This window comes from Myotis myotis, unplaced genomic scaffold (genome assembly GCF_014108235.1).
Source record: "Myotis myotis isolate mMyoMyo1 unplaced genomic scaffold, mMyoMyo1.p scaffold_m19_p_4, whole genome shotgun sequence".
NCBI lineage: Eukaryota > Metazoa > Chordata > Mammalia > Chiroptera > Vespertilionidae > Myotis > Myotis myotis.
The window spans coordinates 120,366,075-120,382,775 of NW_023416346.1; the positions used below are offsets into that span (position 1 = coordinate 120,366,075).

General features: G+C 36.3%; 1 protein-coding gene across 5 annotated transcripts in view; it reads right to left on the bottom strand.

The window, feature by feature from the left end:
- The window catches only part of CNKSR2 (connector enhancer of kinase suppressor of Ras 2), a 253,350-nt gene extending 237,077 nt beyond the window's left edge, over positions 1–16,273 (bottom strand). For all 5 annotated transcript variants that reach the window (XM_036305515.1, XM_036305518.1, XM_036305517.1 and 2 more), the window contains exon 1: positions 16,210–16,273. In XM_036305515.1, coding sequence (XP_036161408.1) covers positions 16,210–16,273 — 64 coding nt within the window. The remainder of the gene's footprint in view (positions 1–16,209) is intronic.
- Between the last annotated feature and the right edge of the window lie 428 nt (positions 16,274–16,701).

The window sequence follows — 16,701 nt, forward strand, 5'->3', positions numbered from 1 at the left end:
ACATTATGTTTTTAATTATTAGAAGACTGTCTGTGTTATTGCAACATGTAGTCATCCTAAACCTTTGTAATTTTGTTAAGAAAGTATCATTGGAAAGTTGTGAAAAGAACTTCACTCTAAATATCGCCTACCTATCCCGAGGGAGATTCTATCCTAGAATAGATATTGGAGACTCTTGGAAAGTCAGATCATCCTTTCCACTCACATATACAAATACAGCTTCAAATCCTTGATATTTAATGTACAATCTCAACAGGTTAAGTACTTTTAAGTTATCTGTATTGCTGAAAATATTAGAGATGTCCCACTTTGATTCCTTCTAGCCTGAACCCACTACCCACACCACAGGTTGTTTTGTGATTTCTTTAAAAGCAAAGCGTTCTCACTCATTCATGGATAATAGAGACCATTATAAACTTTTGAACAATAATAGATACAGAGGCAGAGCTGCCTCAAACAAATTGTCAAACTGCAGCGGGAAGGCCAGGGAGGGTTGGGGGACAGTAGGTAGGGGGGTAAGAGATCAACTGCAGGACTTGTATGCATGCATATAAGCATAACCAATGGACATAAGACACTGGGGGATAGGGGAGGCTAGGGGACTGTCTAGGGTGGGGGGATAAAATAGACACATATGTAATACCCTTTGTAATACTTTAAGCAATAAAAAAAAAAAAAGAAAATTTTACCGGAAAAAAAAAAAAGCAAAGCGTTCTTACCTTATAAAAACAAAACAAAGCAGACAAATAAAACAAATGCTATTTCATTCCTGTGAGCATAGCTTAAGAAATACTTTGTACAAAAAGCAGAAGCATTTCGCAGATAACAAATTAATGCATATCTAAGCTCATACAGAGCATAACATCAGGAAAACAACATGACAAGGAGACAGTTATTAGACATTCACATCAACAGCAGAACCTCACACTTTTACAGAGGTGGATTAATAATAAAGAATCAAGTTGAAATTGTGATAATTATAGCATTTCAATTTATTTTGGCAAGAAAAACATATCGGGTTAATGCATTAAATTCCTAGTCACAGTTTTATCTTATTATTAGATACTATTCCTTTTAGAATTTTCACTCCAATAAACTAGTAAACAAGGAAGATCTTAACCAAAAAGATACAGGAATAAAGTACAAGTATTAAAGTAGTACTGTTTTGAAATCTAATAGAGTTTCTTGGAGATGTGGCAAAAGGAGGCCTTTAGTTATAACCACCCTTATATCCAAACTCAGCTACTAAACACATTATATGACTCCATAATACAATGGAAATAAGGTGTTGCATTAAATGATAAAAATAAAAATGTTGACTTTCTTGCAGAAAAGCCATGAGAAAAGGTCACTTATTCAATTTCAGCATTATATGCCCTAGGCAAATATCTGTCCTAAGTAAATGTGTGTACATATTTATATACACATTTATATACTCAGCTGAATATCAATTATTATAAAGCCTAACATTTATTTGCTCAAAAATTTCACGCCTTATTTAACATTCTGACACTGTGTCTGCAGGAAACAGAAACTACAATTAGGAATGTTGGGTATCAGGCTTAGTTAACAGAGTTTAGAACAGCACAATCTTCCATCTCAGAGTTTAACTGCAAATTTGTTAGCAGTGAGGTAAAATAAGGAGATGGGGCTAACTTTTGGTGGTCTCCATCCCATCCTATCCCATGAACACTGTTTCCTTTTCTTACACACATTTCCTGATTAGCAAAAGGTTAAAAAATATTCAGGTAAAAGATTAATTTCAGTGGAAGGGAAACAAGGCATATCATTCATTCAAGAAAATTGTTTTTGGTGTTTTTTTCCCACTTGTGGAAAAGCATGAGGTTTACACAGGGAAGTAGAGCAGAAGGGTCCTTGATACCAAGACAGGGCCAATGTTACTCCTGGGAGCATTTTGAGAATTGTAAGGAGTTTGGGGATGCTGAATGATTGCTGAATCAATGGATGCAACAATTCCACACTAAAGAACTGCTTGTATCTCACTTGACTTTTTTTGTTTGTATTTGAAAATACCTTATTATTAACACTCACAGAGAGGCAAAACAAAACTATTTCACATACGAGATATTGCTTATTTTAGGGAATACCAAATTTGAAATAAATTCCAATTTTTAAAAATTTACATAAACTTTTAATTTTAGAACTAGGAGCCCAGTGTGCAAGCCCCACCCTCAATCCCTGGAGTGGCCTCAGGCTGGTCATGTCCTCTCTGGGTGCCTCCCTGCTTCCTCCCCTTCCGGAGCAAGGCCCCAACTATTATGCTAATGACCTGGTCATTACCGTTACTGCATATCAACCATTAGCATATTAGCTCTTTATTAATATAATTTTAGAACTACAAAAAATTTGCAAAATAGTATAGATAATTCCTGTATACCTCTCATTCATATTCTTTACTAATAGCTCACATTAGTATGATACATTTGTCACAAATAAGGAATGAACACTGGTATATTGCTATTAACTAAACTTCACACCATTTCGATTTCACTAGTTGTTTTTTTCTTCCCTAATGTGATTTTTCAGTCCCAGGATCCTATTCAGAACATCTTCACGTCTTCTTTGCCTTCTCTGGGCTGTGATTTTTCTCATATTTTCCTTGTTTTTTTTTTATGACATTGACAGTTTGTAGGAGTACTGGTCAGGTATTTTGTAAAACATCCTTAAATTTGTGTTTGCCTAATGTTTTTCTCATGCTTAGAGGGGAACTATAGATTTGGGGGAGGAAGATCACGAGGGTGTAGTGCCATTCTCATAACTTTATATTAAGGGTACATGTTATCAACATGCCTTTTCAATGATGATGCAAACCCGGATCACCTGGCCAATGTAGTCTTCACTAGGTTTCTCCATTGTAAAGTTGTTTCCCCTTAGCACCCTCTACTCTTAGGAAACAAGTCTTTAAGTACAGACCATAATCAAGGGGAGGGGAGTTAAGTGCAGCTCCTTGAGAGGAAAGTATCTACATAAATTATTTGGAATTCTCTGAATGGGAGATTTTTCTCTTTTCTCTCATTTATTTAGACATTTATTTAGATCAGTATGGACTCTCAGATATTTATTTTATACACTGAGTTATAACCAAATACCATTTTTGTTGCTCAAATTATTCCAGCTTTAGACTTTGAGAACTCTTTCAGAATGGCTCCCAAGTCTTTAACATGCCCTCTTTGAGCATTTCCTTGCTTTCTTGCACTTACAAGATGCTCCAGGATCACCTTAAATAATCCCTCTCCAGTCCTAGAGTCTGCAATTTCTCCAAAAAGATGTGGTTCCTTCCCATATGACTTTTAATAATTCCTCAAGATGAATTAATAGGATGACATATCAAATTATTCTAGCCTGTACTACTGCTAATATACATTTTTATTCCAGTGTTTATCAGTTCATCTACTCTTCCGTTTTCTTGTACTTATATGGAATGACTTCAGAACTTATTGCTTTTTAAAAATCCAGATAGGCTCATTATAAATAGGCAAAAATATCAATTTGTTTCTTCTGGTATAGTTATATTGAGCACCTACATATAAAAACCAATTTTATTTTTATAGATTATTTTCCCTTTTTGTTACAATAAGGGGAATTTTTAAAAATTATGTGAGTGGATATTATATATTATCTATTTATTTTAGGAGACATTATATAATGTCTTTTATATAAAGGGAGTATTGGGTCCCAAAGGATTGATGTAAGGAAAAAAGAATAAGGTAGACTACAGTGTGTGGACTCTATCTGGATCCCAATTTAAGAGAAAAAAATCTATAAACTGTTTATGACATTTATGAAACTAGAAATTTGAACAATTAGATATTTAAGGATATTAAGGAATGAATTTTGATGTGATAACAGTGTTGTAGGGGTGAGTGTGTAATGTATAACTTTTTAAGTATTTATTTTTTAGAGATACACCTTAATTTTGTTGTGACCTCATTAATGGTGTTTTGGTGGGGAGAAAAATGTTACTAGATCCCAAGATACTATCCTGCTGTATTTATTTTCTCTCTCTGTGTTGGTTACAAGTAAGATATAGACTTTTATATATGGTAAGACCATATTTAATAAGCAGAATAAGCTAGCAAAGCAGCCTCATTTGAAAAAAAATCTCAAAATTAGAAAATATTTCCTTTAAACATTAAATTACACACATCTTAAAATGAAACGTTGTTGGAGATTTATGGTCTTACCATATTTAAAAGTCTATCTCTTACCAGAGTGTTTATTAACATACGATGTCAACAATTATTTAAAGGAAAGTAATACAATTCTCAAAAACATCCCGAGACAAATTAATTTCAATTCATATGGGTTTTAAAAGATAATGAATGCTTTAGAAGAGAAATAGTGCTTTATATAATCAAATGGACAAGGCTAAGGCCACTTCAAAATATTTGATAATAACCACAACTCACAGTTGTTTTTAATGCCTATTGTCCTGGGTATTGTGGTAGCTTTCATGCATAGTGAGACTTCAAATCATTCTCTCCACAAACAAAGAACAATTTAAGTTGCTTTCAAATATTTTAAAACTGCCAATCTAAAGCAAAACTCACCTCAATGCTATTAAACTAAAACAAGGAGAAACAGAAAATATAATCTTTGTGTTTTTACTCTGAATGAATCCAACTTTAAGTTCCTAAATATATGCCAGAACATATATATTTTAGATACACAGGCAAAACCATACATATCATTTTAAATATGTATAATATAGATGGAATTATACCTATCAGTACCATTTTACAAGTACTCAACTGATCAACATCTCTAGCTCAACTTGACCACTGTACATTACATTGATTTCACAAGTTTTTTGACTGATTATGACTAAATTTTCACTAGCACTTAAGTTCCTTTTGTGATTCACTACGCTATTGGTCTATGGTGAAAATGTTTCCAAACAAAACAAAACAATTTGAGGGGAACAATTAACATTTAGTAGGTAGGTAAGGCTTTTACATAGGAATACACTGAATAAAATCTGCTATTCAAAGAAACACTAATGAAATGCAGATAGCAATACTAAACACTGCTAAGTAAATCTGGACAAAAGAATATAACAGAATTCATTATTTCTACTAAAATATATGCTGCTTATGAACATCTATTATCAGGCACCATGTGCTTTTATCGACAATCCTTTTAGAATTAAATATCTCAGCCCTGGGTTGGTAGTGGCAGTGGTCTGAAGTAGATCTTTTGTCTAAGTCTAGACTAAGCAGAGGAGAGCATTAAACTCCTGGGGTTAACATCAAAATAAGAACAATATCACCAAGACTATAGTGCTCTGTGGCATCTTTTTCAATAGCTCAAGTCCTATTCTGAGTGGCAACACATCACCCCCCCACACACACACACACACACACACATATGCAGGCTAGAGAGCAGAAGGACCTAAGAACTATAGCCGACCTTAGCACATACTAGAGAAGGTAGGTCTGATGGAGAGGGCATCCACATCTTTGAAAGTATTCCCAGGATTCCTCTCATGTAACATCTACCTCTGGTAAAAAAAAAAAAAAAAAAAAAAAAAGGCAAGGTGGCAATATTATATATTCTGGAACCAGTTAGAAAATTTTCAAATTCTGTTTGTTCCACTTATTCTTTATTCACTCTTCAAAATACTTATTGAACACCTGCTCAATAAATATTTGGGTATACAGGAAAAGTCATTCAATGTTTCTAAGCAAAATCATCATCTGTAAAGCAGGGATAATTTGAACCTTTCGGGGTTAGGATAGGCACAAAATAATGCAGAGAAAGCATGTAGCACAGTACATGGTATACAGTAAGCACTCAATAAATATTATCTATTATGAGTTCTGCCTCTGAAGTTTGCCAACAGAGTACAACCTCTTTCTAAATTAAAAAAGCTGACATTTATCATGTACTTACTATGTACCAGGCACCATTTTAAGCACACCACAACTCTATGAAGTATGTAATATTACTACCCATATTGTACAAAAAATGAGAAAACCTGGCAAGTTACTTAAACTCTCCCTCTCTAGGATCACACAGCTAGGAAGTAATGGAGCCTGGATATGACTAACCCAGGCATCTGATTCTAGTGTTCTTTACCATATACTGTATGGTGCCCATTTTAAAGGGTAGAAAATTCAGGAATTTTTTTAAAAAAATCAAGTTTGAAGATAATTACTAGTATATACAAACCTGAACTGTGTCCTTCATCCATGAAAGTATAAGTCCAATCCAGTAGGAAAAAAAAAAGAGCTGATGCCCAACCTAATTCCATCACTGAACAGCTGTACAATCTCTGTTGAGCTGCTTAACTTCTCTACACCTTACCTGGAAAAAGCTGTTAATAACTGTTCCTTATCTCTTAAGTTTTACTAATAAAGATGTGAAGTGAATGAGACCTTTCCAACTTGGCTGAATGAGGGGAAGAACCAAGCTGCATCAGAGAATGTTTAAAAAGTATTCTAAAAATAAAAAAATAATGATTCTAAATGTGCAGAAATTCTAACTAAAAATTCAACTCATTTATAGCTAGCATATTTACAGTATGGAAATGGCTCCTGCAAAGTATAGTATTTCCGGGTCAAATAATTTCTTTCCCATCTTGTTTGCTCTATTAGATTGATCACCAAACCCTTCACATAAAGAGTAAACTTCAACTGAAGCCTATTGAAATGATCACAAATACCAAATAAACAGGATCTGAATTAATTTCCTTTTACCACAATATACTTAAAATATTATGTCTAGGGATATACTAGAAAGAAAAAAATTACTAGTATTTAGCCTTAAATATTCCATAGAACAAGCTTCCCTCTCTGTGTGACAGACAATTCAATATCCAACTGAAAGCCTACTATCGGACAGCTAGAAGGCAAGGGAGCAGCCTTCTACAGGAGGAAACCTTCTGCCACTGGTATAATGCAACAGTGATACCAACAGAGGCTGCCACAAAACTCGCACCACAGCACCTAGTCCTGCCATCCACATTGGCTCTACACATTGAACTTGGTCTACACACAATAGGCTCCATAAAGCAACTGGACTACATGTCTGTTTTAAGCACCATTAGTAAAAACTCTATAATACTTTATAGGTTTTTAATATCCCAGTGGCTTGTTTTGAAAGCCAAATATAAATAAATTGTACAAAATGAAAATAGGACTTTTCTGCTCAGCCAGGAAAAAAAGTAAACTCCCATATACACATATAAAACATACCAAAATTATTACAAGAATTCAGCTAATGTTGTTGAAATTAATCCTTCAGCATAAATACTTAAGGCAAGTATTTTAAAATCTTTTATTAATAAATTACATTATAAATAAGTCTCACAACTTGCTAGAAAATAGAATCTTTCATAATCTTTGGTAAACAATTTGAAAAAAGTAAAATCCAGGACCTAAGCCTTCCACTGATTTTTTGTAGATATCACTTGAGAAAACATATTCAAGCCCATTTTAAAAATAGCAGATGTGGCTGAAACAAAACAAAAAGTTCTAACAAGCAAAAAGTAATATTGGGCAACACTTTAAAGGCAATTAACAATGTGGTTTCTTCTTATCTATTATGTTATCAGACGACTGTCCAACCCATCTAATAAGACTAATTTCCAAGAACATTAATGTCAAGTAAATATAAAACAGACAAGCGTGCTATAGTTGATATTAGTTTCGTAACGTTTTTATTGTGGCAAATTATAATACATTAATGCCATTGTGAGTTTTGGTTTATTTAATAAATTTTAGTTCTAAAAACAATTTTGTTATGACAAAATATTCAGCAGATAAACACAGAAAACTAAAACAACAGTTACTGTACTTTAGTAAAATTTAAAATTCATGATTTTATGCAAATACCTGCGACCCTTTCTTTCCTGAAATGTTAAGATTGAGATAATAAAAACTTCCATTTAAATTAATAATTGTAGTTTGAATTGAACAAGAAACTAAATACATCTTTAAAGTCACCAAATTTCTATCATGTTTAATAGTTACTTCTAATTCAAATCAGGGCACAATTGCAACCTACTGTTTTTCAGTACTAACTAGAATATTTAAGCCTGGAGGTATTATTTTATTAAGAGTTAACAGACTGGCATATTTATGTCAAGGTCTTAAAAATTTCACGTATTGTAGTTTATATTCTAAGCATTCTCAATTTTGGGGAAAAACATGCGTTATTAAAAAAATATCTATAACTTACCTAGTAGTGATTATCAGAAGCATGTAATTCACTAAGTCTGCAAGAGGCACCTATATTCAACAAGTTAACGCTTTACAATAACTATCTATAAATTTATATTTAGTTTAAAATTTTAAATTTATTTTTCAAAATTACAGGGAGAGCTGGAAAGTTATACAAGAAATGGTGATTTAAAATGCATATTTGAATATCGTATTTTTATGGTTATTAATAAAAATGTAAAGTCAACATTAAATATAAGATAATGGTTCTCATTAAGCTAAAGAGCTATTTTTCCATTTTATTCTCCAACTTCAAAAATAAAGGATATTTTCTTCTCACAAGAGAAAAAATATTTTAATTTCTTATATGAGCATTTTTAAACTTTTATAAGAGGATAAACTTAAGGCATTTTATCAATTTCAATCTACCCTGCATTTCAAAATATAGTATATAGTTATTTTTTTAGTTCTTTTTCTTTTTTAGGGTTATTTAGCATCATTGATTACAAAAATTTAAATATATTTTTATTGATTTCAGAAAGGAAGGGAGCGGGAGAAAAAGATAGCAACATCAATGATTGGCTGTCTCCTGCACGCCCCACACTGGGGGGTTGAACCTGCAATCTGGGCATGTGCCCTGGCCAGGAATCAAACCATGACCTCCTGGTCCATAGGTCGACCCTCAACTACTGAGCCACGCAGGCCAGGCAATTATTTTAAAATTTTCACTTTATTTTTATTGTTGACACTATTACACATGTCTCAATTTCCCCCTCCTTTGCCCACCTCCACCCAGCCCCCTCCCCCCCGCCCCTCACGCCATCACCTCATTGTTGTATGTGTCTATGGGTTATGCATAGATGTTCTTAGAGTTCTTTAAAAAACATCAAAATGAAGAAACAATTAGAAAATTTGTCTGAAAGAAAGTAAATGCTTAAGAAAAGGAATATGTTTTAATTTTTAAAATAATGTTTGCTATTGTGTTGGACTATTAAATGATAGCAGCAAATAATATTTATAGCATAAACATAGAAGTGTTATGAATTCACTGAAATTATTAATATTTCTTAACAAAATTAATCTAAACCACGATTTAGATGACTGAATTGGCTAGTGTTACACAACTATGAAATATGGATAAAGCAACCCTACTTTCACTGTATCCTGGCACACAATATATGACTTGGCACTGAAGTATCCATTAGAGAATTATAAGGGACTTTACATGCATTGTCATTTAGGAAAGCAGATTTGCTGACAGACAAGAAATCTGTGGATAAATTTATTTATTCCTTCACTCAAAAAATATTTCCTGAGTGCCTACTTTTCATCATATACCTTCTTTTGCCTTGTTATGCAAAAAACATGTGGTCCCTGCCTTCATCAAATGACAATACAAACTAATGTAAAAATAAAACTGGCAAACAGGATAAAGATATACATGGCACCAGGAGAGCATATAACGGAGGATTTGATGTGACTTAGAGAAGTGGGAAGGCTTTTCTGAGGCGGGGGGAGGATTGAGATCTGAAGGATGAGTCAGATTTAACTGGGTAAAGAACAAAGGTAAGAGAAAACACATTAAGTGCAAAGGCCTAGTGCTGGGCAAACAGAAAGAAGGCTGGTGTAGCCTACTTTACAGGCAATAGCCAAACCTGCAAGGGTCTTATCAGCCATTTTAAGGACTTTGATCTTTATCCTAAAAACAGCGAGAAGCCAGTCCATTTTTTTAAGCTAATGAGGGTGAGAAGTGAAAGAACAGGATCAGATGAGAATCATTCCCAAGAAGTTCATCTGGACTATAGGTTGAACAAACAAACAAACATAAATGCTATGTTTATCATGACCTTGGCTGAAAATATATTTTGTCACGTGCAATAGGAGAAACAGAGAAAGCAAAGTACATTAATTTTATCTTTTCTTAACCCAACCACCACGTCTCAAACTTTTCCACTAACATATCCATAATCCTGAAGGGACTCATAACCTTGGGAGGTCTGGGAAGTGCAGCTTTAAGCAGCCTGCTGCAAGCCTAAAATTCCTGTTAAGCCTCTAGTCTCATCTTTTAAATCATGCCAGTTTTACTTTCTACAACATAAATATAATACCGCTGTTAGATTTAATATAAAAATGTTGTTTTAGAATACTTAGCAAAAATCAACTCTGACTTCTTTCGATGTTTTGGCTTCCGCAATCATAGAAATGTACCATTTTAAGAGCACAGGCCTACTGTATATATGAATAATGTGGATTCACTCACTGAATGTTATTCAATTCAGGATCCCATAATTGAACACTACATTTGCTGTTCTTTAGCCAGACACTAAACTAAACCATGACAAAAATCATAAAAAATAAAAAGCTTTAGACTTTATTTTTTCAAATTTCTTACCCTCCCTTCCTCCTTCCCCTTATAAATTAGTCCAGATGATCCATCCTTCCAGTACTCTTTACAGAAGCTAATCCTTCACCTTTCACAATAAGCCCTGTGTGTGAGGTGCTACAGGAAAGTCACGTAGAAAGCTAAAAATGTCATTAAGAACAAATTAAGTCCTAATCTGAGGTCACTATGCTGTAAATGAAAATTATAATTTATCATTGGTTTAAGAACAGCATTAATATTTAAAAGCCTATATTCATTCTTCATGTAAGAATTTGGGTCAGTAAAATTCTAAATATCCAACAACATAATGTTAATGATGTAATTAATCTTCAAAAAACTCATTTTAACATTATTTCCAAATTATCCCTGAGAAACAGATTTGAAACAGCTGTACCAATTCAATACACATTCTTTGTGGGCTTATTTTTGGCAGGCAAAGTTTTATAATGTGGTATTTATTTAAAGTCAGGACATGATGAGATTTTTATTGTTTTTGTAAAATGCAGATTTGTTCTCGTACTTTTGTGCCACCTACTCATTGCTCCTCCTTCACTTTCCTTCTACTGCCCACCTTTCTCCTTCCGTCCAACAAATCTAGACACAACCCCTGTGGTTAATCACCCCATCACAATTCTAGAGTCTCTTGCTGTGCCTCAACATTTAGAATATACCCTTCTTAGACTATGCCTTAAATAAATTACTTAAGCAGTTGCTAAAATACCACCTTCCCTACAGATCCTTCCTTATCTACTAAAATCATCATCTTCACTTTTCACTGGCAATTGTATACATATGAAACCTTAAAATTTACCAAATATTTGATTATATTTGGTACCTGTCTCTGTTTTGGCGTAAGTTTTTCAAAGTCACTGCCATCCCTTACAGAGACTAATTTCCCCAAAGCAGGGAATAATTTATTTAAAACAATCCATTGAAGTACTTCCATAAAGAAGTACTGAGTTCATTATATATAAGGACCAGGATACATATACATAAATATACTCTTTTTTCCTAATCTGCATTAATCATGAGTATTAACTTAAAGAGCAGACATTAACGACATTATAAATAAAATGATGTTTCTTATGAACTAAACTTTACATAGTGAAAAGGTAAATTTCGTTTTTTGTAACATGACAAGAATTCCCATTCCAAAAACGTCAAATCCAAAGTAGGGGATTGTTGGTCACTGTCCAGTCACATTGCAAATCAGAATAAACTAATTTTTAAAAAGGAAGTGTATGACCAATTTGATCATATTTTTCCTCAAGTTCCTGTCAGAATTATTTCTGATCTCTCTCTCAAGAATGTTTAATTCAAAATTTTGACATTTTCATCCATCTAATTAATATATATGTCAAACTCATCTCTGGATCCTATGAGGGGGAAAAATACTGAAAAGCATTGTATCTGTCAAAACTTCTTTATCTTATCAGATACATTCTCCTTTATAGAATTTAAGATTTATACTAAATTGACCTTATTTCATAACTGCATTTTCCTCTTTTGTAGGGTTGTATGCAAACGTTGGTTTTATCTTTGCTTTTTATACCTAAAATAATGTATTTCATTTTATTTCTTCTTCTTTTTTTGTATTTCATTTTCTATCCTCAAGATGGCTGAGTCATCGGGACAGAAATTGGAAGTCAGTGAACGCTTCTTACAGAAAATGGTTTATAGTAAACAGGAAAAAGTAGAGCAGTTAATTGTGGGATGCTTTGAGAAGAGGCTATCTTTAAAATTCAGATTATTTTAGGAATCACAATAATACAAGAATGGATGGAGCCAAGTCACAGAGACCATAAGAAAAGAGTAGTAAAGCAGGGCCTGTTGGTTGACTCTGAAAAAAAAAAAATCTCATTTTATTAGATCCAGAAAAGGATTAAGATCATTGGGAAATTTTCATGAAAGGAGCTGGTTCCAGAAAATAACTTTATCTTAGTCAAGTGGATATGTTGAAAGAGTTTCAATGTTAGAAAAGGTGTGAGAAAAAAAACTGGAATTACTGGGTGTGACACGGACAAGGAAAATTAATCGTAACATTAATAATAGGAACACTAAAGTGTTCAGAGGTTTTTACTATCATTCAGAGGGCAAAAATGGAGACTCAAATAACTTCAGATTATGAGGTATTTCCAGGCCCTGCAAGTGAACAGAAATGATGTTAGAGTAACAGACTGAGCAAAAATTAGAAAGTTATTGGCCTACTTTTCTACCTATAGCTTTTTCCAATAACTGCTTTGTTTTTATTTACTGTAAAAAAAGTTTACATTTTAAATTTTTGTCAAACCCACAAGAGGATTGAATGCATTTTCTAATTGAAAAAAAAAAGTTACTTTCAAATGCTAAGTGATTTTGATTTTCTCAAAAATATTTTGTAAAATTCATTTTTAAGGTCTATACCATATTTTCAAATAGCCTGAAGTACTATCAAGATAATCTGGAGTATAACTGCTTATTTTACTGACGCATGAAGAGTTCATATATTTACTGGAACTAACACTGACACTGTGTCACATCAAATTCTCATTGTGCACATAAAATTCTGTATTATATTTTATAAATAATGGAATTCAGGGTGAGCAAAAAATGCAAGTGTTTCCTTATATCTTTACCAATAATTAATATGTAAATTTAATACTTATGTCTCCCTTAAATATATTTTAATAAAAAGTAACAGATCAAAATGAATTGCAATGTATAACTGGCCATTCATAAATAATCGTGAATATATGCTACCACAGCTTAATAATCTTGTCAGCCTGTTTTTCACCCTTCTTTTCCCTCTCTGCTTACTGAGTTTCTACATCACTTATATAAATTGTCTGGAAGTATAAATGTATGACCCTCCTATTCTTATGTGCTTAATGGTTCCTTTTCTATTTACTAAAGAGAAAACTACCCTAGAAAGAGCATAAATCATGTACCTTACTATATCGAGTTGTAATTATTTAGGATTGGAACTAGTTGAACGCATATGCTATGTGCTTTAAATATTAAGGATGATGAAACCGTCACATTAGGAGCATGCTTAACTTCCATAATGTTTCAGTTGTTCTAAAGTCCTGTTCATTCTTTGGTACTGCCTTAATAACACTATTTGTTACACAACATGAAATGAAGTTTAGCCATTCCAAAGCTACAGCCTAAATTAGTTGACTTTTAAACATTATTTCATCTGAGGAAAGGGTGAAAAGTAGTTCTAAATGTGTTTTGTAAACTATTTTGGGAAAAGTGTAAAAAGGGGAAAATTTATTAGATAACCGTGTAAGTTATAAGTTGAGGAAATATTCATTTCATCCAACTACTTATAAATCTCATTTTCTGATAATATCTCAAATCATATTTCTATAAAATTCATAGAAATTTCATCAGTAAGCAGTTTGGACTTAAAAAATACAGATGACATCAGTTAGTCTCTTCCGGTCTAATGTGTACAAGGATACACAAATTCCATCTTGGCAACCTCACTAATCTTTTCAAATAGCTCAAAAACACGTCACCAACAGGTATGGAAATCAATTCAACTTGAATATAACAGTCATTTAAAGGGCAGCTAACAATGTTAGGTCAACTTCAAAGAAGCTACAGTTTAGGCTGGAGAGATTTTGAAAGGACTAGTGTGCTGGGATGGATATGTGTGTCAGAATATGTTCAGCATATGTTCTACTTGTTTCAGTGGACCTGAACTGTAGAGACAGGGGAAGCTGCAAGACTGTACTGGGAGGGTGGGAGGTGAAGAAGATGGAGTATGCAGCACTCACTTCAAGCATCATGGGAATTTGTGAGAGGTAGTCTGGAAAGAAATCTGACTCCCATGGAGCCAAGACAGCTTTGCTTTGAGAATTTTAGGAACAGACTAAAACTAAAGCAACCTTTTAGGCAAATTCAAAGATAGGGTTTTAATTAAGCATGCCTGCTTCTTGAATATACCCTGCTCTTTCTTCCATGACTGAGATACAGAGAAGACAGATGTTTGTCCGTATCTGACAATGTGACAATGGGGTTGGAGGGGCTGGTAGGAATCTCGGAAAGCAGAATTTAAATAGCAGATATGAAAAGAGAAGAAGAAACAGAAAAGATGAGCCACTGCAGGACTTTGTCTTAGTCATGGCACCCATGGCACGACACCTTAGCACAATGCACCGCATACAGGGGGGCAGTCGATAAATCACGAATTCAATTTAATTAAATACACTCCCATTGCACTGTGCTTTGCAGTTACAAAGCACTTTCTATATATCAGAAAAGAAAAATGAAGTAAACAAGGAATACATGGACATATAAGGGAATAGAAGGAACACAAATGGATAAAGGAAAATCCACAAAAATAAGCAAGCTGAAAAGGTTCGGGAAAAGAGAGGAAAAAAATACGTTTCTCCCTATCATTCTCAATTACTTCCAATCACCCCACCTTTCATTCTAAAGTACCTGGATCTTGGAAAGTCTGCCTGCTAAGCAAGCCCTAAGAAGGGTTCTCTCATTACAGAACGCACATTTTTCACAAATAAGCCTTTGGTCCGTGACTAATCTACCTTGAGTCTGTGCCTGGGAATAACCATGAGCAAAGCTGTAACATCTCCCAAGTGTGGCCAGTAGTCATTTATTCAGTTCCATTCATTCCCTGTCAGCATTCCCAAAACCTTAGGAATCTTAAGGGATGGGAGATAGAGAGCAGTAGTCGTGAGGGGGGGGGGGGTCCTCTACAGGCCCCTTAACTCAGACAACAGAGGGAGATCGTGAGGCAGGAAAGCCCAGGGACTAGAGAAAAGCCCACGACTGTGACTGCGACTAGGAAGGAGGGCGAGTATGTATAAGTATGGCACTTAGAAATTGCCAGGGAAAAGAGGGGGAGAGAGCCTTCAAGATGGAAGAAATGAGGAGGAATTTGAATGCGCATCACCTCTCACCTGGCGTCCAGCCCCCGAGAAAAAGCCCTGAGGTCCAAAGCCTCAACGGGCCAGAAGAGAAGGAGGCAAAGGATTCGGGGTGATGCGCTGGAGGGAGCCCACAGACACGAGCACGGCTGCTGTCCCAGGGGAAGCCCGTTTTCCTCCCCAAAAGTAGAACATCCCAGGAGCATCCTCAGCCCAACCTGGGGGAAAGGGTTTGCTTCCCGATCCCAACTGGGGCGGCTTCGTCCTGACCCCAATATGTGGGCTTAAAAGTTGCCGGGAGAGTTGGCGCTGGAAAAGGCACCTGGCAGGGGCGGCTACCGAGAGGGCATCAGGTTTCCCGGGAACAAAGGGGCTCTTGCAGGGGCGACCAGCCAAGCAGGTCCCTTGGGGGTCCTCCCTGGGGGGGAAGACCGGGGTCGCCACGTCCTCCCGGTTTGGGGACGTCAAGGGGGGTCGGAAAGCGGGCAGGATGCGCCCGATATTGCGCCGGGATTCCGCAGCAGGGCTTCCAACCTCCTATCTTCCCGCGCTCTCCGCGTCCCTCTCCAGCTGGGGAGCAACCGGCTGGAGACAATAGGAGAGCGGGATCCGGAGCCCCTACCAGCTCCGGAGGACCCCCGCCGCCCCTCTGCACACCATGATCAGTCTGCGGAAGCCCCGATGGCGGGCTCGGCCGTCCCTTCTCTCCCGCGCGCCTCGACCCCGCACCCTCGGGCTGCCTCGCCCTCCGCACAGCGGTCATTACCTTTCATCCAGTCCACTACTTGACTCGGAGACCATTTGCTCACCGGTTCCATGATCAGAGCCATGAGCACGGGGTCGGTTCCGCGTGGGGTGCGGAGCTCAGACACAAAACCAACTCAGCTGTCTGAGCCGCCTTCAGGTGGGGTGCCTCGCTGGTCGCTGCCTCGCTGGGCAGGCAGCTCGGAGAAAGCGGCTTTTGTGTCGAGTCTCGAGGCTGCAGTGTCTCTTAGCGCAAGGCGGGCAGCAGCGGTGGGAGCGGCGACCAGGAGGGAAACGCGCCCACGACCACTGCGCCTCTCGGTCGCTGCCGAGGCGGCGGCGGCTCCGCCACTCCGTTCGGGTGTGCGTCCCTCCGGGGCTTCAGTTCATGGCTTGCACTGCCGAGGGTCGCGACGCTACGAGAAGGAGCCGCCGCCGCCGCCGCACGCCCGCAGCCAACTTGCCCGCTCGCCTCGCGCGCGGGAGTGAAGCCCCAGCACGACAAACTGCACGG